The following is a 22,236-nucleotide window of genomic DNA, read 5'->3' on the forward strand; positions in this document are numbered from 1 at the left end:
GCCTCAGAGGTCAGCTTCACTTCTACCCTACTCTATAGGTTGAAGTAGTGACAAGCAAGCCCACGCGGTTCAAGGGGAAGGGACCTCCTCCCACCCCAACTTCTTAATGGGACAAATATCAAAGAATTCATAGACAAATTTTACCTTGCCTTCCCTTCCACCACCACCAGCAAGATTGTTTTCAACAGAACAGTCAGAGGGATCTTGTTGAAATAGAATCCAGAGATCTCACTCTTCTGCCCAAATACTTTCCATGGCTCCCATTTTATTCAAAAGACAAAATCCTTACAATGGCCTAATAAGGCCCCATGGCTTGGTCCTCTTCCACTCACCCCCTGCTCTTTTTCCCAGTGCTTAATCTATTCCAGCCACACTAGAGCAAGCAGGCCATACATCCTCCCATTTGGGGACATTCACAATTCCTCTCCTGTATGCACTTCCCAGATGTCCACATACCTGCACCCTCCCTGCCCTCAAGTCCTCACTCAAATGTTAGCTTCTCTGTGAGATATAAGCTCACGACCCTATCTAAAATTGCAAACCTTCTCACCCCCTCCCTTACTTCTTGATTGTTTCCATTAGTCCGTAACACTGTGTACACACACACACACACACACACAAATTGATTTCCAATCTCTTATCTGTTTCATCTTCTAGAATATAAGCACCATGTGGGCAGGGATTTCTGTCTTATTTATAGCTGAATCCCCAGCACCTAGACCAGAGCCTGTACATAGTAGGTGCTCGATAATATTTGTAGAATGAATAAAGACCACCTATTTGTGTTAATCTATTGTTTGTAAGAATCTCATTTCAGTTTATTTTGTTTGCTATTTCAATTGCTATTTGCTTTCCATATGCCTACTTCTTTAAAATATGGGGAGAGCCCCACTTAATGTGATATACAGGCTTCTTTGTAAATTTCAAAGTGTACAACCTCTTACTGATTAATTTATAGGTCTCTTAACCTTTGTTGGAGAACGTGGCTACTATTCATTGTCCTCTTTAAAAATCACCAAATCACTAGATTATTTTGTATGACCAGGTAGCTACATGCTTTTATACTGACATCCAGATACTATATATACTCTAGGCCTGGGGTCAGGGAACATGCTTTAAGCAAGTGGAACTTTTTAAAGGAAATGAAAACAAATTAAATATCACTGACGCATCCTGATGATTCCTGCCTCTTAGTAGGAGATGAAACATACCTGGATTAGAGAGAAAATGACAAATACCTCAGGGTATATAAGCCTGTCATCTGGTTTTAATAAAACTCTGCATTCTTAGGGTTGAATGTCCAAATTTTCCCCTACCAATGTCCCTGTATATAAGATGATTTTTAAAATATCATTTAACAAACGTTTACATCACACTACATGCTAAGAACCTTACAAATACTACTAACTCACTTGTTCCTCACAACAAATTTATGAGTTTGATACTCTTACTCTATCCCATTTTTTAGATGAGTCAACTAAACATACAGAAATTAAGTAAATTTGCCTAAAATTAAACCTCTAGTTAGTAGTGTAGGCTGGCCCCAAGTTCTGTGTTTTTATCACTAGAAAAAAAAAATGCCTTTGTCTCAAACATCTTACTGTGAATATTTGCAAAATCACATAAAAATTAAAGGAGTTCTACAGTAAATATTCATATGCCTACCACCTAGATTCTCCAATTGACATTTTACTATATTTGTTTTATTGCATGTCTATCCATCTATCCATTCTTCTATCCACCTATCAATCCTTATGTTTTATGCATTCCAAAGAAAGTCATAGAATCCGTACACTTCACCCCAAATCCTTCTGCATGCATATCATGTGGCTTCAATAGTTGTCTACAATTCTTTTCTTTCCCCTTTTGAGGTAAAATCTACATATAATGAAATGAACAAATCTGAATTACACCACTCAGTAAATTTTGACCTACATTGCCTTTTGATTGTTCTTATTGGGAAAAGTTTCATAATATAGTTTTGACTGTGGAAAGATGTTATAAAACTGTCCACTTAACATTGGAGAGTTTAATCTCTGGACAAAATGTAACCAAACTAAATGAGAGTTCATCCACCCGGTGTGCAGCAAGCCAAGAAAAACTGACACGGAGCTTGCCTGTGAAGGAAGATGGGCTATATATTGGGTGGTGTCACCCAGAAGAACAGGGAGCTAAGGCTCAAAAATCCCAAGCTCCCCAATGGTGCACAAGTCAGGGTTTTTAAGCACAAAATTGGGGGCAGGTGTCTTCTGAGAAGGTGGACACTGTTTATCGGAGGCCCATGAAGTCATGTTAATAGATGTTACCTACTTGCTTCTGGTGCCCCTCTTCTGGTCCTACAGAAGTGTATTGCCTCTCAAAAGACTTGGAATCTGAAAAATACCTTTGTTCTTCATGTTGGATATTCTATTAGGTACATCTGGTGCCCGTTTGTTCAGGATAGTGCTGCCTGTATGTGCTCAAACTAACTACTTGTACATGCATAAGCTAGTGAGGTTGCATTTCTGTATGTTTCTTTGAATGACAAAGAAGCATTCCTATCTCTTGAGCCTGGGTTTGCATGTCCCCTGGCTGGTCCATTCATGCGTGGGAATGATATCACCCCTATGTTCATTCTTCCATTTGAACTAGCAAGATGAACTTATCATCAACTGATATAGCCAGCAGCTTCAAAAAGAAGCAAGTAATGTGTAAATTGGCATCTCGTGAGGTAAAGGAAGGGCTCAACAGAAGGCTTGTCTAGAGAAACTCCCCCATTGTACACATAGAATTCCAAAGGGATCAAGAGTCATTTTCCTTTTTTGACCTTAGTATGATCCATCTGGCAGAAAGGGAATTTAGTTTAGAAATCCCTATAATTCCACTCCATTTTTGTCTTCTTACAGATGGAGGAATGAAGGTCAACAAAGCTAAGTGATTACCTCCAAGTTCACACCAGTGTGAGGACCCCTCCTCAGCCACACACTGCTAAAGCAAATAGCTAGGGGCCACAGTATTTGAAGACTTAAAATGATATCTGTTATTTCAAATTCATTAGCTTCCCCTTTAAAAATTAATATCTCAAAATGGCATTTGTCTAATGTAAGAAGTAAAGGTGTGCAGCAAGCCAAGAAAAACTGACACGGAGCTTGCCTGTGAAGGAAGATGGGCTATTTATTTCCTAATTCCCAAAATAAAAGCCACACGTGGAAAGCTTTTTTTTTTTTTTGCGTATCTGAGAACAGCATGTCAAAGAAATCAATATTAATTAGAGTGAATGATTGCTACCACATGTGTTTATGCTTTTTTAAAATAGTATTGTTAGTCCTCACAATGGGTTTTCGAATTTCACACGTAAGGATTCAAGGTTTGAAGAGGTCAGACAATCACTCACATGGCTGGTAAGTAGTGGAACCAGGATCATCTGACTCCTAAGGTCACATAACCTGTTGCCACACCCCACAGCCCTGCTGCCCTAATAAGCTGAATCATCACATAGAGATCGGGAGTAGGGCTTCCTGTTGGCACTGTGTAGGCTTGAATTCTAACTTCACATTGGTAGCTCTGTGACCTTGAGCAAGGGCATAAAAAAAATCCCTTTGTGCCTCAGTTTTCCCATCTGGAAGTGAGGGCCAGTTGCCCACAATAGTAAATGGCTTGACAGCAAACTCGTCACTGGTTTCCTTCCCTTCCCTATCTCATTCCCCTCTCTACCAGTGCTTCCTGGGGTCACCTTCTAGATAAGCAACTTGCATTTGAATCCTTTCCTCAGGGTCTGCTTCTGGGGAACCCGAAATTAAGACAATGGTTTCTTAAAAACTTAACCAATTCTTTGCCCTTTTAACCCTCAGCAACCAGTACCCAGATCCTTATAACTGTACAATCAACCTATATTCAGGATCTTACTGAATCCGTACATCAATGCTGTAAAGCAGACAGAATGACTGTTATTGGCCCATTTTAGGGATGAAAAAACCAGGGCTTAGAAAAATAATGAGACCAAAGCCACATGGATGATGGGAACAGAGCCAAACAACAGTCCCAGACATTCTGACTCTAAAGTTCAAGGATGTCTCAAAGGACTGGCTGCAGCAAACATTTATCCAGCCCTTATTCAGTGCATAACTCCATCAACTGCTTCTAGCAAGAACATGTGGGAAGTGAAAATGATCAAGGCATCTTTCCTTCAGTAGTTTAATTCACAAGGAAAAAGAGTGCTATTTTTGTTATTACACTTACTCAGAAGAACAGCTTTAGGGGTCAGTCTTAGTAAATTAAAAAAAAAAATCCACAAGATTCTAAAAGCCTTGAAAAATGTTAATTTCTACCCTAGCTGTCCATAGTCAGATAGCAAAGTGATTTTACATGGTACGTCAGATAGCACAACTTCCTATAAATCTTTCTTTTAAAATCATTTACCTTTGTCTTCACATCCTTATGTTATATAGCGTATGTATTCCTCAAAATTACCTTTTCCTGAGCCCTTAATCAACCTCAAGTTCATTTTCGAACACTTAATATCATGAACGCTTGCTTCCAGTCAGTTCACTTCTTGGTTCCTTTCCTGAGCTTGCTCAAAGCAATGACATTGATGACATGGTAGGAGCTCTGGGGTTCTTGCAATATAGCATGTTTCTCAGTTACCTACTCCATCAAGTTATTCCTAAAGAAAGTAGGCTCCAGATCGTCTCAAACACTTGAATAATAATGGCAGAACTGATCTCAAATCTCAGAGAAGCACGTTATCTCATTTTCCAGATCTTATTGACACATTTCTCAATAGACAACTGAGACTTGAATAGGTGTCCTCACTTGCCCAAGACCTCAACATGGCCAATCCAGAGCAAGACACACTTCTGTCCACTGCCAGTTTCTAGCACCACTACACACTGCCTTTCACATCACAGATGTGACAAACTCCATAGGAGCTCTTGGCACGAACACCTTTTTGCCAACTCATGCAAATAATTTGGGGCACCGGGAAAAATCCCACAACTGATATACCTCAGGATTTGGTTTGTTAGTTATGCAAAAGGGGCTGGCATTTTATTTAAAGGGCCATGCTTGCCACTGGCCAATTCTTTTTTTTTTTCTTCTTAAGTAAATTCTATGCCCAACGTGGGGTTTGAACTCATGAACCCTGAGATTAATTGCATGTTCTACTGACTGAGCCAACCAGGTGCCCCACCACTGATAAGTTCTTAGCAAGACCATTGATTCAGGTGACTACAGACTGAAAACAGAAGTACTCCACATGGTGGCATTAGAAAATGACTCAAAGTCTGAAAAAACCAGGTCATGAACAGCAGGAGTTTGTTGTTGTTGTTGTTGTTAAGTGTAATTAATCTTTACACCAATCAGACAACTCAGATCTTTCACCCATTCATTATTTAAGGGCTCAGAAACTGATGGCTAAAAATTCCTAATCTACTTAGTTGGTTGATATAGGAGTACAGATAAAAACTAGTCAAGATTAGGGGCACCTGGGTGGCTCAGTCATTAAGCATCTACCTTTGGCTCAGGCCATGATCCCAGGGTCCTGGGATGGAGCCCCGCATCGGGCTCCCTGCTCAGTGGCAAGCCTGCTTCTCCCTCTCCCACTTCCCCTGCTTGTGTTCTCTCTCTCACTGTGTCTCTCTCTGTCAAATAAATAAATAAAATCTTTAAAAAAAAAAAAAAGCTAGTCAAGATTAGCCTTTCTCTTGGAGAAGTTACTTTTTTCTACATTGTATGTCACATGATAAGAAAAATTAATCAGATAATTATAGACCATGGATATTATCAGATTTTTTGGAAGCAAAGAAATAAGTTGTTGTTGGTGGGAATGCAAGCTGGTGCAGCCATTCTGAGAAACAGTATGAAGGGTCCTCAAAAAGTTGAAAATAGAACTACCCTATGACCCAGCAATTGCACTATTGGGTATTTACCCCAAAGATTCAAATGTAGTGATCCAAAGGGGTACGTGCACCCCAATGTTTATAGCGGCAATGTCCACAATACCCAAACTATGGAAAGACCCAAGATGTCCATCAACAGATGAATGGATAAAGAAGATGTGGTATATATATAAAATGGAATATTATGCAGCCATCAAAAAAAGAAAAACGAAATCTTGCCATTTGCAAGTGGATGGAACTAGAGAGTATTATGCTAAGCAAAATAAGTCAATCAGAGAAAGACAAGTATCATATGATCTCACTGATATGAGGAATTCTTAATCTCAGGAAACAAACTGAAGGTTGCTGGAGTGGTGGGGGGTGGGAGGGATGGGGTGGCTGGGTTATAGACATTGGGGAGGGGGTGTGCTATGGTGAGTGCTGTGAATTGTGTAAGACTGATGAATCACAGACCTGTACCTTTGAAACAAATAATACATTATATGTTAAAAAGAAAAAAAAAAAAAGAAGACAGTAGGAAGGGAAAAATGAAGGGGGGATATCAGAGGGGGAGACGAACCATGAGAGACTATGGACTCTGAGAAACAAACTGAGGGTTTTAGAGGGGAGGGGGGTGGGGGGATGGGTTAGCCCGGTGATGGGTATTAAAGAGGGCACGTATTGAATAGAGCACTGGGTGTTTTACGCAAACAATGAATCATGGAACACTACCTCAAAAACTAATGATGTAATGTATGGTGATTAACATAACATAATAAAACAAAAACAAAACTAATGATCATAACAATAAAATAAAATTTAAAAATAAAAAATAAAAGAAATAAGTTGTTATGGTATCATATTCTTGGTGAATGGGTTGTTTGGAGACAGTATACTTATTTTTCCAAGGAGAAAAAGGTTTTCATGGACAATAAAATAATATGTGCTGCCTTCCACAGAAACAAGATTCCAGCCAGGAAATGTTAGTAATGTTCAACTAATCTCTTTAAGGACACATCCTGGGGGTGCCTGGGTGGCTTAGTCAGTTAAGCCTCTAACTTTTGATTTTGGTGCAGGTCATGATCGCAGGGTCATGGGATTGAACCCTGGGTTGGGCTCCATGCTAGGCATGGATCCTGCTTACGATTCTCTCTCTCCCTCTCTGTCTGCCCCTGCCCATCCCCACCCCATCTGTTGGCATGCATGTGCTCACTCTCTCTCTCTCTAAAAAAAAAAAAAAAGACACATTTTGTCTTCAAAGGCCAGCAAAAGATGAACCAGGTTATAGGCTCCTAAGATGCTCTTGACATGCATAAAATGTGTGTGGTTTTATAGAGTAACAGGCAGAGAAAGGGAGGAGAAAAGCAAGGAGAATAGGTATGTGCAACCACGAACCAAATACTAATAAACACATAGAGAAGGAACACAACTGGATCCTTGGCAAGTTTCTCTCTTTCTAGGTAGCAGGGCCTTCTGCTTCTTCATGTTGCTAAAAGTCAGGCACTGTTTGGCCTTGCTTCACAGAACACGAGTTTTGGGTGCGGCCCAAGTACGTAGTTCAGCATCACTGAGGTGCAAGAAAAAAATAGATTCACTTTGATTCAAAGAGAAAAACCATTGTTTGTAATCCAAGTTCAGTCCACTGAGCTCAGCCAAATGACTCCTAGAACCACATTTTGTGCACTTCCAAAAGCCCCGCCCTTGTTAAAACTTACCTATGAGTCACTGGCTGCCTGGCGTGGTAAAGAAATACCACAGTGCACACCTCACCTAGTCAAAGCACAACTCTGTTGTTGGTTCATTCCCATGCAGATTAAGAGATTCCTTTTGATTTGGGGTTGTAAATTAAAAATTTCAGAATCACCTGAATAAGTTTGCTTCATTAAATCTTCCACAGTAGATACAGGAAAGACTTTAAAATTACCAACCATATGACCACAAATCACTGTGAATCACTGAATGTGGGTGCTCCCAAAGATCTGTTCTTCACCCAGCTTCCAAGGGCCTTTTGAAAACACACATCTGATCACATTCTTAAGCCACAGATTTTCTTAAACTCATCAGTGGTTACCTTGTTAGGATCAGGGCTGAAATCCTAAACTTGATTTATGAGCTCTCCATAACCTCCCTGGGCTGTTCATTCATTCATTCATTCATCAAATATTTATTGGATATCTACTACATATCTGACATCATTCTAGGCACTGATGTACTATCAATGGACAGAGTGGATGGACTCCCCCCATGCCCCAGAAATGACCCTTGACCATGCCTGCCCCCTCACTGTCCATGCCTACCAAATACTGTGCCCTCTCCCCATTTCCCACAGTTCTTCAGGCTCTTCCTTCTGCTGGGAACATTGTGCCTGGTAAACTCCTACTGATTATTCAGATCTCATTTTAAACACTGTCTTCTTTAGGAAGGTCTTTCTCTTTTCCTAAACTAGGTCAGATTCCCAACCTGTCCATCCCACAGCACTCTTATGTATTCATCATTTCCCTTTTTGTAAGTATTTGTTATGTGTCTGTATTTCCATCTAGACCAGGGGTTGGCAAAATTTTTCTCTAAAGGGCCAGATAATAAATACTTTCTCAGCTCTGTGGGCCATACAGTCTCTGTCCCAACCATTCAATTCTGCCGTTATAGCATGAAAGCAGTCATAGACAATACATAAACAAATGGGTGTAGCTGTAGTCCAATAAAACTTTATTTATAAAAGCAAGTGGTGAGCCTGATCTGGCCTGTAGACCACAATTGGCTGACCTCTGAACAACAGAATTTCCGGTGGTAATGGAAATGTTGTATATCTGCTCCCTTTCATAAGGTAGCCACCAGCCACATGTGGTTATCGAACACTTGAAACGCAGCTAGAGTAACTGAGGATCTAAGTCTCTAAATTTATTTAATTGTAACTATTTAAATTTAAATGTAAATAGCCACATGTGGCTGGTGATTATTTTTTGGATAGCACACACACACAGACCATGAGGTCAGAGGCTGTGACCCCTTTGGTCATCACCATGTCACTTGGACCTAGCACAGCAGCTGGCACAGGGTAGGTAGTCAATATTTATTTGCTGAATGAATGAATAAACAAATGTATAAGGATGGGATGACTTATCAAACTTCCTGCTTGCTTTTTACCACTGCTATACACTTGATGAGATGTTGCCACTGAATACTTCTTACTCTCCAGTCCTGAAATATTATATTTTTGTATGCAAATTTTATCTCCCCATTAGCCCATGAGCTCTATAAAGATGGGGTTATAAGAGAGACTCCCTGAATGATTCTCCTGGTGTCCAATACAGGTACATGCCCATGGTAGCCAGCCTTCCTACAGAGTGTTTGCAGCTACCAGTACTTACCTGGAAAGGGAAAAAATTCAGCCCTATAGCTATTTTATTTCTGAAATATGTTTCAATATATCCCAAAGGTCTAAATTCAAGCTTTTCTGCTTCAACTTTGTTATTGTAAAGTTGAGAAATTCAACTTTGCCCTGACCTGTCCTGCCTTCCCCAAGCAACTGTGGGGAAGTTGCTTAATGCCGTATGTCTCTCTTATTAAGTAAAGGTAATTCTAGTTCTATTACAGTTGTCCACCACCTACCTCTTAAGAATATCATGTAAATAAATAAGAACATGGTCATAACTCTTTGAGCACCTCAGAGAGAAGCACTCTTCTTACATGGCACATTATAAATGATCAACAAGATAATAGATGGTAGTGATTCTCAGTGATATTAAATTACTGGTATATTGTTTTCTTTGGTTTATCGGGATAACTCAGTAAAAGCTTTGTGTTCCTCAAGTAAGCCAGCTGGTTGTAAATAGAAGAATACAATCATTGCAGGGTGGTGAAGGACAGCCATTTTGTTTGAATTATGTCAAATTGATTTTAGAGCCTCCCCTCCAGCTGTCATCCCAAGTAAGATCTAAGGATCCTCCAAACCTTTCTGCCCTGTATTCCTCCTGCAGTTCTGATAATGAGGCATCCCAATGAAGGCACACCTTTCTTTCACTACTATCTGAAACAGAAATTCTAGCTTACCTTGCCATAGAAGGCTCATTCAATGCCGGTGGGCTCCATACATCTCATCTCCAAGTAGGTAACACACGAGGTCCAGCCAGAGGTCCATGCGAGGTTCTGTTTCCACCCACCAACAAGTGCCCATGCTGGTCCTCCTGTCCTAGAAGGTCCTCCTCCCCTCTCCCAGCCTTTCCCAAGCTTGGCTCTCTCCCTCTCATTCACTCATTCCTACAACAGATATTCATTGAGCACTCTACTGGGGGACTCTTTACATCCCTCCAAGCAATCCTGCCCTTTATTTTGAATCCTTCATTTCCCAATCTGGGTGTATCCTGTGGAAGCCTATGGCTCTCTTGATGGGCTGTCCTGACCTATTAGCTACCTTTTCAGATGGTGAAGAGGAAAGCCAAGACAGTGGGAAACAAATTTAACCTCACAAGAACTGAACTTGTTCATCAATAGAAAAAAAAAAAAAAAAGGATTGAAGTAGCTATGTATAAAGATCTTATCCCCTGAAAAATTCCATCTTTATAATCTTGTCTCTCTTTCTCTCTGATGTCTGTGGCCACTGAAGCCTAAATCATATAATATACAGAGATGCTCAATGAATCAAGAATTTCATTTCCGTTAATTTTCTGGCATAAACTTCCCAGATTTAAATTTGAATTTTGGTCAGCCCAGATGGGTCCTGATACACATGTTTCCTTAGGGAGCTGACAATTCTTAGACTTCTCCCAAACATATCTAAGCAAGGGCTAGAAACAAAAACATTTTAATAGAATCCTTATAGTAAGTATTCATTAACATAATAATAGGTGTCATAATAAATGAGCCACCAAATCTCAATGGCATAACCCAATAGAAGTTTATTTCTCAGTTGTAGTAGGTCTAATTGACAGTGATAGGAAGCTGGAGGAGAATGTGGTGAGGACTCTGCTCATGCAGTTATTCAGAGAATCAGACTAACAAAATTTCTGCAATCTTTAATGTGTGGCTTTCAAGGTCACCTTGGCTATCAGCATTCAGAGGGCAACAGGAGAAAAAGAGAAAGAAATGGATAACGAGAGAGGCTTTTTTTATGGGCCAGGCATGAAAGCGGCACATTTCGCTTCCACCCATTTCACATTGGTCCACATTCAGTCACATGGCCATTTCTGTCTGCAAGGGATGAGGGCAATGTAGCACAGCTGGGAGGAAGAGTAAAGAGAAATGGGTTTGGTGAATAGCCAGTCTTTGCCACACTGGACAAACAACAGGGTTAAAATATTTGAAATATTTGAAAGGCCTGAGTGCAAGATAATGAAAGCTATTATTTTACAAGTGATCCTTTATTTTCTGTCCTTTTATTAAATGACTTGTCTTCTGAAAATATTATTGTAACACAATGTGGTGAGTATAATGTTGGTGTTATGCCGTGAGAACATCGAGCCTGGATCTTTTTACGAAGTGAAACAGCCAGAGCTGGTCTTAAACAGGGGCTATTAGGCAAGCAAAGGGTATGTGTGTGTGGTGTGGGGAGGGGAGGGGCAGTAGCAGAAGACAGTTATGGAAGGGAGTAGAAACTGAAGAAATTACAAGAAAGTGGCGGCATGAGAAAAGTTGTGGAGGAGATAAAATCAGGGTGTGAAATGAAAGTTTAATGTTGCTTAAGCAACAAATGCAAGGCAGGAAACGGGAGGACTTGAGGCAGGTCATTTCGGTGCTAAGAAACTTAGCTTTATGCTGAAAACCAACACTTCCCAAAAAGAGTTTTGTCATGGCCTGGGTAGATTTATATGAAAGATGAAAAATACATTTGAATTACATGTGCTGGATTTCCCAAAGTTAAATGGTTTTTCACTCCATTATTTTAATAGTATTCATTAAGCTGATTCAATGAGCAAGTATTTATTCAGCACCTACCATGGGAAGCTGTGTGCTAGCAATAGGGAATAACAGTGAAGAACAAGAAAGATGGCTCTTATATCCTAGCTTTTGTAAACTGCGAATACCCAAGAGACACAGAGGTATATAGCCTTTCCAAAACCCTTTCTGTTAATGGCCATCTCTAGGGAGCACTTTGGAAACTCCGTGACAAATGGATTTTAGAGCTAAAGTTACCTAAGTAGCTGCAGATTGGAGGAGTCAGGATGGAAAAAGGAGAGCATCCAGGAAGTGATAGGGTGATTGCAGTGGTCCCGGGGATGGGTTGATGAGTATCTCCCCTGATGCTTCCAGTTCTAAGTTGGGGATCTTTCTCTCCATCCATTCCTACTGCCCTTATCCTTCCTGCCCTCATCTTTCAAGCCCTTGGTCAAAGACGTTCTCATTCATGAAGCCTCCCCTACCTTTTCTAGCCAAGGTTAGATACAACCTTATCCCAGTTCCCATGGAACCCTGAACATCTCTCTGTGGTAATAGCTGTCAGCCTTTAGTCTGTCTGTGGGCGCATCCTGGCAGATGCTCCTGGCAGAGCATTTGGTAACATGGGCACTCAGTAAGGCCTGGTTTAGTGTTGAAATAGAAGAAAACAACAATAACGAGGTACACTTGAGGCTGGAGTTTGAAGACTGTGTGGAAAAAAAAAAAAAGTTTTAACCTAAGTTGTCACATGTTCATGTATCTCAGTGGCCTGAACAATTTGAGTTGGCTGAGCAACTGTTTCTTTTACAACAGCTATCCTCCTGGAATACACTAGATAAGAGGTTTCCACTTGGCTTTTATCATGTAAAAAAAAAATCTAGTTTGCCAGTAGTTAATGATTAATTATACCAGGTGTCTGTAGAAGTCAGAAATAAAGTTAGTAAGGTGCTTATGCCCAAATTAAACATGACTGTAAACATATAGAACCAAATGATACCTCTGAGCAGAAGAGTCTCACCTATTTGTGACAAGATGATAGGACTTAGACCAAACTGAGACATAAGAGTTTCATAAAGCATCTCTAAACATTTATACCTACCAAACACATGATATAAGGCTGTGGTTAAAGTACTCATTTGTTAATATCCCCAGACAACTTTCAGGCATGAAGTACCTTCCAAATAAGGTGGAATTGTTACGCTCATCATTCTTGTATCATTCCACTTTTATGAGCTTTCAGGCTGTATCATTTGTATAATTGACATTCCAGAGTATTTTAGAAGAGAAATAAATGGGAACTTGGGAATCAATAAAACACTCAAATATTTTAGAGTAAAAGTAAGAGTTCTACTGAAGAAAGAGCTGCTTTGAATTTTATTACCTTAAGGATGATAATTTTTTTTAAAAAAGAAAAAAATATATATATACTAGCCATACACACACACACACAAGCAATAAATAAATGTTTCTTCATTTGCTGTATGTCCTTAAGACAATTCCAGGTACTTTACATGGTTGTATTTTTTTAATTTTTACCAGTTATGCTTGTTTTACTGCTAAGATGGTCCATGGAAGCTCTTCATGGCACCATTGTGGAAATGGTCTCCCCTCCCATAGATTTTTAACCAACTCCCACATTTGAGTACAACCTAATCACTGGAATAAGTGTCCTTTTTGATATCATTCACAGTGGTTCTGTTTCTCTGCTCAAAACCTAGCAACTACAATGTAGGTAGACACTCAATCCCAAAATGCCAGTATCCTCGGAAGTTTTTGTTCTACCCAGGAGACCTCAGAGGAGGTCTACCCAACTCTCATAATGTGGAAAATTCTGCATACATTCCACTTCAGAAAGGAAGATGGCCCTCTCCTTATCCCCAGTGCTCTAAATTCCCTTTAGCATTTTGTCATCCCAGAGACTATCTTACTCCCAGACTTCCTATCCCCATAGTGACCAAAACCTGACAGTTTCTTCAAACTCATCTTGGCTCTTCTTTCCATGGACCAACCCAGCAGGATAATGGAATGTGCCGTGTTCCATGGGCTGCCTCAGTCTGAAAACAAAAGCTTGCTTGTGAGTGGGTGGTTAATCTACAGAATTAACTTGATTCTAGATTTGCTCATCCCTTTTTATCCCACTCTGAGGACTAGAGCAGAACAAAGGCCTGCAGCATGTTTGGGGTTTTTGTTTGTTTTTCAAAATTCTGGGGGCAGGGGGGGAATGCTACTGAGACTGTCCGTGTCCTTCTGGTCAAGATAGTCACATGTGCCCCCTCCCACCCCCTCAGGGGCACTGTTCTGGGAATTATACCATCTCTTCCCTTAATCTCCAGTTGTCCTTAATCTATTGGGTACTTTCTTCAATTCCTAAATATGCTATTTCTTTATTTGCAAAAAAGCAGCTCCCCTCACTATTAGTACCTAAAGCCACCACCTCCTGTCTGTCCCATCCTTCACCATCACACTTCTTCAGTGAGTAGTCACCACTCCAAGGCCTGTTGCCTCCACACCCCCTTTCTCCTTAAATCCTGCTGTCCATAAAACCACTCAGAAAATAGGTGGATAAAATCACTTGCTGAAGTTTCCTTGTGAGCGTGCCCATATGCAATGTTTTTCCTCAGCTCCAGTGTCCCAATCCTCTGCCTCTCCTCCCCCTTGAACCTCCCACTGCTTCATCCTTCACACTTGCTGTCTCCCAGTGGATTCTCCTCCACCTGCTTCTCCATATATGTAGGTACTGGCCAGGGCTCCACAGATATTCTTTCCCTTTCTTCCCAAATATTTTAGTCTAACAGTTTGATCTGTCTTCTCTATTCAGAAGATTTCATGAAAATCATAACATTTCATGAGTACTTATTCTGTGGCAGGTACTTTGCATATATTATCTCATTTAATTTTCAAGTAACCCTTAGGAGCGCCTGGGTGGCTGAGTCGGTTGGCCGGCCGACTCTTGGTTTTGGCACAGATCATGATCTCACAGTCCAGAGATGGAGCCCTGTGACCTGTGCTGGTCACGGGGAGTCTGCTGGAGATTCTCTCCCTCTGCCCCTCCCCCCACTCATGCTCACTCTGTCTTAAATAAATAAATCTTAAAAAAAAAAAAAACCTTATTAGCTCCATTGTACACTTGTGGCATTTGAGGGCAAGAGAAATTAAAGGACTTGCCAAGGTCATCCAGTCAGCAAATGAAAGTGTCAGGATTTGAACCCAGGTAGTCTCATGGCTGCTGAAGAGCTCTCCACCATTCAGCTCTTCAAGACTGGGCTCAAATTCCACCTCCTTCAGGAAGCCTCTCCTGAGCACCCATTTGTGGCACCCTTATGACATTTATTTTTTGCTCTATGTTATGGTCATTTTTGCTCACTCCTCTTCCCGCTCCTACCCCACCTCCCACATACACCATAACATTATCAATTCTGGGAGAAAGGGACTGTATTTCTTAATTTCATATCCCCTCAAATGTTAGCATAGGACTTCTAAAATAGGCAGCCAGCGAAAGACCTGCTAATTTGAATGGAAGACTCGTCACCTGTAAAAGTGGGTCCTCCCAGCATGCCCCAACACCCTGTTTATTTCCAGATGTGACAGGAATGCAGGAAGTGAACAAATCTCAGGGTGTCGCAGTGTTGCAAATGAGCAGGCACTCTAGGCTAGGTGGCTCAGGATCTGTTTATTTTCAAGGCTGTGAAAGAAAAGGTAGAACAGAGAAAGAAAGTGCATTATGGATTCCCACGCTGTGTCAGCCTTTGGCCAGCAAACTTATTAAGCAATATTTTAATGCTTCATTTACTTTGAAAAGACAAAATCTCATATTTCAGAATAACTATCCAACCCCAGATTGAGAAACCTTTCCCAAGAGGTATGATGGACTTCAATTTTAAATAAAGGGATGTAATAAATGAGTCACTTTCCATCTGTTAAGAAAGACCTATATATTTCCAGATAACTTTGTTCTCCATCAAGGTATCTCATTTTCTTTCTGCCAAATAAAAGTACATTAAATTAAATTAAAATAAATAAATCAAGTTATATGAGAAAAAGTAGATATTGGTTTGAATTGATGGACATTGTTGAACATTTCTTCTTTATGTTATAACTTTCTTCCAGAACAAGTCACAGGGACAAAAAAACTAGTTACACAAGCCCAGGCTGTGCACCCAACTGAGAGTGTTACTTGCATCTAGGTAGACTATTCTGTGCAGTGCAGGTTTGCCTCAGAGCCATTTCAAGAAAAAAGTTCCCATGGATTTCAGGGGAAATGTGCTGCTTGATTTGGCCAAATATGGAGCTCAGAAATGGAAAAAAGGAAAATCTTCAGCTTATCCTCACAGGATGACCTGGCAGTGTATCTCTTTACATGTGCCATCTTAGCCATCTTCTAAGTCAACCAAAGTGGTTAATTTGTGAGCAGGTTAAGTGATGTTTCTGGAAGTCACCTGTATCGGGTCCCTTTCACTCAATCTTCTTCATCTATGGTGCCCTTAAAATCAGTGGGTCTCCAAATTCTGTCTCAAACCTACTGTTCTTCTCTCTTCATAATTTGTCCTTTATCTCATTCACCTTCAATCATGGCTTAAACTATGCCTCATAGCAGTTGACTCCGTTTCAACCAGAGCCTCTCTTTTCCTGCATCTCTAACTGCCTGGCAAATAGTCCCACTTCTGTGAGCCATAACCACCTCCAATTCAGTCTTCCCCCCATTAGCAGCCCCCCCTTCTAATTCCCTCTGTCTTCTTATCAATAATAACAAAATGCTCCTTGCAGATACTTTCCATTTCCCTCTTCCTTGATGTTGTACATTACCAGTCACAAAAGTTCATCAAATCCTCCTTCATGAGGATCTCATTCCCTTTTCCTGGAATCTGACAAATCAAGGAAAGAAGGAAGCCAATGGTGTGTCCCCATGATGTGAAAGGAGCCAAGAGATGGTTCCTAACTGGGTTAGGAGGTCACTTGGAATGCAAGACACAGATGTAGTCCAAAGGTTAAGCACAGAACAAAGCCAAGGATAGGAGCCAAAGCTGACACCAGAATAGTAAGAACAGCTGTCCATCAGACCTACAGGACAGGTGGGAGGACATAGCGAGAAGGAGGTCAAGAAGTCAGGAACCAAGGACCCGGTCTGTTTTGTTCATCTTTGAATCCCCAGAACCTAGCACATAGTCAGCTCACAGTAGGCACCCAATGAATGCCCTATAATCCCAAATACAAGGCATTGTTTATAACCTCTCATTCAAGACCTCATATTAAGCAATGCTCTCTCACTGTCATTATTTAAGACACCAGGTAATGTTTGGGGAAGACATATGAGACAAGAGCAACATCCATCCACATTAATTTAGAGTATCTAGAGAAGCAACCTGATAGAATGCATAAATAAGGAGGCAAGGAATTTTAATAAGATTTAATAATATCTCATGGGGGTTTTGACTTAACAACTCACGTGTTCAATGTCATTATAAAAAGGCTTTTTAAAAATTGCTTTAAAAACAAGTGATGTAGACATAAGAAATACTCATCTACAGACAGAGTTTTTTGATTGTCATGTATCTTGTGGCTTGGGATAAAACTTGCAGTGACTAAGCCACATGGAGATTTCCAAAATACTGCAGCTCAAAAAACATAGGGGAAAGGAAGGTGACATACTCTAGAAAACTGTGTTGATGGAATTAAACAGTGTTTATAGTGGCAACAAAGATTATGACAGTAGCAAAAACAATGCTTCTAATTAATAAGATTTTATATAATGCATCATTCTAAATATATATGTGTAAGTTAAATTAATGCATTAAATATTAGTAGACATTTGACAATTTCCTGTAAGTCACTAAAAGTTATATATTCCAAGTGGTCAAAACACTTCTCATTGAGAAATGCGGAATCTGGACATTGCATTATGATTGTTGAGTGAAATAATGAATTAATGTATAAATACTTATTAAAGACTAAAAATTAATCTTATCCTTAGGAATAATTTACTCATTAATCCACTGAGCTAATATTGGTTATGTTACTATGTGCAAATCAGTTAAACAGGAATCAGAATGGTTTGGTACTAAAAGTTATGTTCCACTGGAATATTGACACTTAATATAAAGAAAGAAATACTTCCTGTAACTTTCTGTTATAAAAAATTTCAAACACACACAAAAGTGAAAAAATAATGTAACAAATATTCATATGACCTCCACCTAGATTCAACAGTTGTTCTTTTTTAAGAGAGAGAGAGAGTGGAGAGAGGGGCAGCAGGAGAGGGAGAGAGAGACTCATAAGCAGGAACCACACTTAGCACGGAGCTTGACATGGGGCTAATCTCACAACCCTGAGACGATGACCTGAGCCAAAATCAAGAGTGGACACTTAACCAACTGAGCCACACAGGCGCCCCATAGACTCAACAGTTATTAACATTTTCCCAAAGTTGTTTCATAGATATATTTTATTTTTGATGGACCATTTGAAAAAAAATTACAGGTGTCATAACATTTAATTCCCCTAATACTTCAGCATGCACTGAAGTATTTCCTCATATAACTGTAATACTACTATCACTCCTAACAAAATGAACAATAATTTCTTAATAAGATATATATCCAGTCCATATTTGGATTTATGCAGTTGTTAAAAATATGTATTTTTTAACCAAGTTTTTACAACAAAACAGGATCCAATGAAAGAACACACACTGCATTGGTTTATGTCTTTTAAGTCCCCTCCACCACCCCTCTTTTTTCCTTCTTTTGTCCAGGTTTATTGAGGTATAATTAACAAATAAAAATATATATATTCAAGATGTAAAGTGTTATTTGATATATGTAAACATTGTGAAATTATTACCACAGCCAAGCTAATTAAACATCCATCACCTCACCTGGTTACCACTTTTTGTGTGTGGTGAGAGTGTTACTAACTGTAGTAACCATGCTGTACATTAGATCCCAGAACTTAATTCATCTTATAACTGAAGACTTACATACTTTGGCCAACATCTCCCAATTTCCCCTATTTCCTGTCCCTGGTAACCACCATTCTACTCTCTGCTTCTGTGAGTTCAGCTTTCTTAGATTCCACATATAAGTAAGATCATGCAGTATTTGTCTTTCTGTGCCTGGTTTATTTCATTTAGCATAATGTAGTCCAGATTCATTTATGTTGTTACAAACGGCAGGATTTCCTTCTTTTTTGTGGTTAAATAATATTCTACAATATTTTATATTCTTTATCCATTCATCCATCTACAGACAGTTAGATTATTTCTGTATCTTGGTTATTATAAATAATGATGCAATGAACTTGGAGGTACAGATATCTCTTCAAGACACTGATTTCATTTCCTGTGGATATATACCCAGAACTGGGATGGCTGGATCATGTGTTATTTCTATTTTTTTTAATTTTTTGAGAAACCTCATATGGGTTGTACATTTTCATAATGGTTGTACGAACTTATATTCCCACCAACAGTGTACAAGGGTTGCCTTTTCTCAACATCCTCACCCACACTTGTTATCATTTACCTTTTCGATAGTAACCACACCCTAATACGTGTTAGGTGGTATCTCATTGTGGTTTTCATTTGCATTTCCCTGATGATTAGTGATGTTGAGTACCTTTTCATATACCTATTGGCCATTTGTAGGTCTTCTTTGGGAAAATGTCTATTCAGGACCTTGGCCATTTTTAAGTCAGGTTATATAAGGGGTTTTTAGTTGTATGAGTTCTTTATTTTAGATATTAACCACTTATCATATATTTGGTTTGCAAATATTTCCTCCCATTCCATCGGTTGCCTTTTCATTTTGTTGATAATTTCCTTTGCTGTGCACATTGTGGATTATCTGATTGTTTCCTCATGAAGTCATTTGCCACATCCCCTTATCTTGATGTTTCTTGTGAAACGGAAGTTATATATAAAAACTTGACTAAATTCAGGTTAAATGCATCATTAGTGTATTGAATATTACATTATGATAAGAGCACAGATGGTCTTGTTCCAACATTGGTAATGGAATTTGATCACCCGGTCAAGGTAGTAACCTCAGATTTGTGATCAGGGAGTAACCGATGGGGTGATACTTTGGCATCTTGCAAAAACTGTATTCCTCATTAACTTTTCACTTACTGGATTTAGCATCTGTTGAGAATTTTTGCCTGAATCAATTATTTTATTAGGGGGTTGTAAAATAAAATGTACCTTTCTGATTACCCTTTTTCATGATCAACTTCCACTTTTCTTTAAGCACTTTTTATGATCCTAAACATGTCCTTTGAAAGTTAAAATGTTCAAAGTCAAAAATTTTAGATATATATTTTATTGTAATGGAAGAGAACTAACCTTCTATTTTCTTTTGCATTTTCAGCAAAATGGGAGGCCACATTTTTACAAGCCAATTGTTGAATCCTTTGAGGAAGCACCTCTTCACGTTATGGTTTTCACTTACTTGGGATATGGACTTGGAACCCTATTTGGCTATCTCAGAGACTTTTTGAGGAGCTGCGGGATAGAAAAGTGTAACGCAGCCATAGAGCGAGAAGAACAAAAAGTATGTATGTGTACCTCCTTGGATCTTTGTCAATGCATATTCTTCTCTTAAGTGTTCTCAGAAGTGTACAGATCCTAAAAAAGAGTGAGGCACTCAGGAACCACTCAGGATAAATTCTATTCATCTCCACCCCATAAACTCCATCCTCCATGTGTCACACTTTGTTTTTTTAACAAATATTTTATTGAGCAACTACTATTCTCCAGACACTGAACTAAGGGTTTTCTCATACATCATCATATTTAATTTTCATAACAATCCCATGAGACAGGTATTAAATTACCATTTTAAAGATGAAAAAAATCAAAATATAAGAACAAAGGTTTTTGGATAGGACTGGACTCTGGTCTTCTTGTTGTGAGATTAATATTGTTTATGTTCTAGAAAAGTGTGCCTGAGTGAAATATGAAATTTTAATTTCAGTTAGGTCATGGTTTCTCAACTTTGGTAAAATTGACATTTTGGATTGGATAATTCTTTGATGTAGAAGGCTGCCCTGTGCATTGTAGGGTTTTTAACAGCACCCCTGACCTCTATTCATATCAATGAATTAGCATTCTACCACACACTTGTGACAATCAAACGTTTCTCCAGACATTGTCAAATGGTGTCATGAAGTACAAAAAACGCCAATTTAGAACCACTAATCTAGGTACTTTTGATAGTTAACCCACAAAAGTCTACATCATCCTCTTTTCACATAGAGCTACGAGGACAACCTAGAAAATATTCAGGGATCTGTAAAGAGCCTGCATTTTCCTAACAAATTCTCTGAATTGGTTCATATGATTTATGATGCCCTGAATTCCTTTTTTCTAAAAATTGCTTTGAAATACTATGATGATTATGGACATGGATCATTCCACATGATGGAGCCTTGAACACATCTAAGCAAAGAACATAGGGAAAGAAAACATGGTGTGAAAGAGGTAAGAGAAAGCATTGTACATTCAAGAAACCAAGGAATTCCAATGACTGGACTATTGTGAGTGACAGTGGGAGTATGTGGGGAGAAAGATTGTTTGAGAGGCAAGTAGGGACCAGACTATAATGGGTGTTTATAAGCCAAAGATATTTATTATAAGAACAATGGGTAGGCATTGAAGGAATTCAGGCAGAGGAATGCAGATTTGTAAATTAGAAAGACCATGTTCACTGGCCTATGAAAAAGGGATTGCAGGACAGCACAGACCAAAAAACCAGTTAAGAGACTGATGCAGAAATCCAGCTTAAAAATTAAAAAAACTAGATGAGACCTTGCGGTAAATCCAGGGTAGTTATAATAGGGGTGGTAGTAAGAGATAAGGCCAAAAGATGTTAAAGAAGATGGAATTAAGAATGATTGGCTTGACTTGGGGAATTAGGGAGATAGACAAATCAAAGATCACACCCAGGTCTATGCCTTGGGCAGCTGGGCAGGAAGAAGGTTGTGACATTCATTGAAATGGGGAATAGAGGGGCGCCTGGGTGGCTCAGTCGTTAAGCGGCTGCCTTCGGCTCAGGTCATGATCCCAGGGTCCTGGGATCGAGCCCTACATCGGGCTCCCTGCTCAGCGGGAAGCCTGCTTCTCCCTCTCGCACTCCCCCTGCTTGTGTTCCAGCTCTCGCTGTCTCTGTCTCTGTCTCTGTCAAATAAATAAATAAAATCTTTAAAAAAAAAAAGAAGTGGGGAATAGAGGAGGAAGAGCCAGTTGGAGGGGAAAATGGTCAGTTCGTTTTTTGACACATTGAGAATTGGCAGATATAAAGGTCTTGACCCCTGGAGAAAAGTCCCAGATGAATACTGTGTCATCTGTAGCATATCTTAAGCATATCAACATTAATCAAAGCCACAGAAGTAGATGAGATCTCCCAAGGAAGGTCTATAGAGAAAAAAGAGGAAGGGAGAGACAAGAATGAAGAACTTCAGAGAATTTAACAGATGTAAGAGATGGAATTCCAATTCAAGACTAGAAGCAAAGTGACAA

At 39.5% G+C, this 22,236-nt stretch overlaps 1 protein-coding gene across 1 annotated transcript in view; it reads left to right on the forward strand.

Moving 5' to 3' along the window:
• The window catches only part of SPTLC3 (serine palmitoyltransferase long chain base subunit 3), a 154,393-nt gene that overhangs the window by 13,923 nt on the left and 118,234 nt on the right, over nucleotides 1–22,236 (forward strand). The window contains exon 2 of the mRNA XM_032419845.1: nucleotides 20,087–20,269. Within this exon, the coding sequence (XP_032275736.1) occupies nucleotides 20,087–20,269 (183 nt within the window). The remainder of the gene's footprint in view (nucleotides 1–20,086; nucleotides 20,270–22,236) is intronic.

This window comes from Phoca vitulina, unplaced genomic scaffold (assembly GCF_004348235.1).
Source record: "Phoca vitulina isolate PV1807 unplaced genomic scaffold, GSC_HSeal_1.0 scaffold22, whole genome shotgun sequence".
Lineage (NCBI taxonomy): Eukaryota > Metazoa > Chordata > Mammalia > Carnivora > Phocidae > Phoca > Phoca vitulina.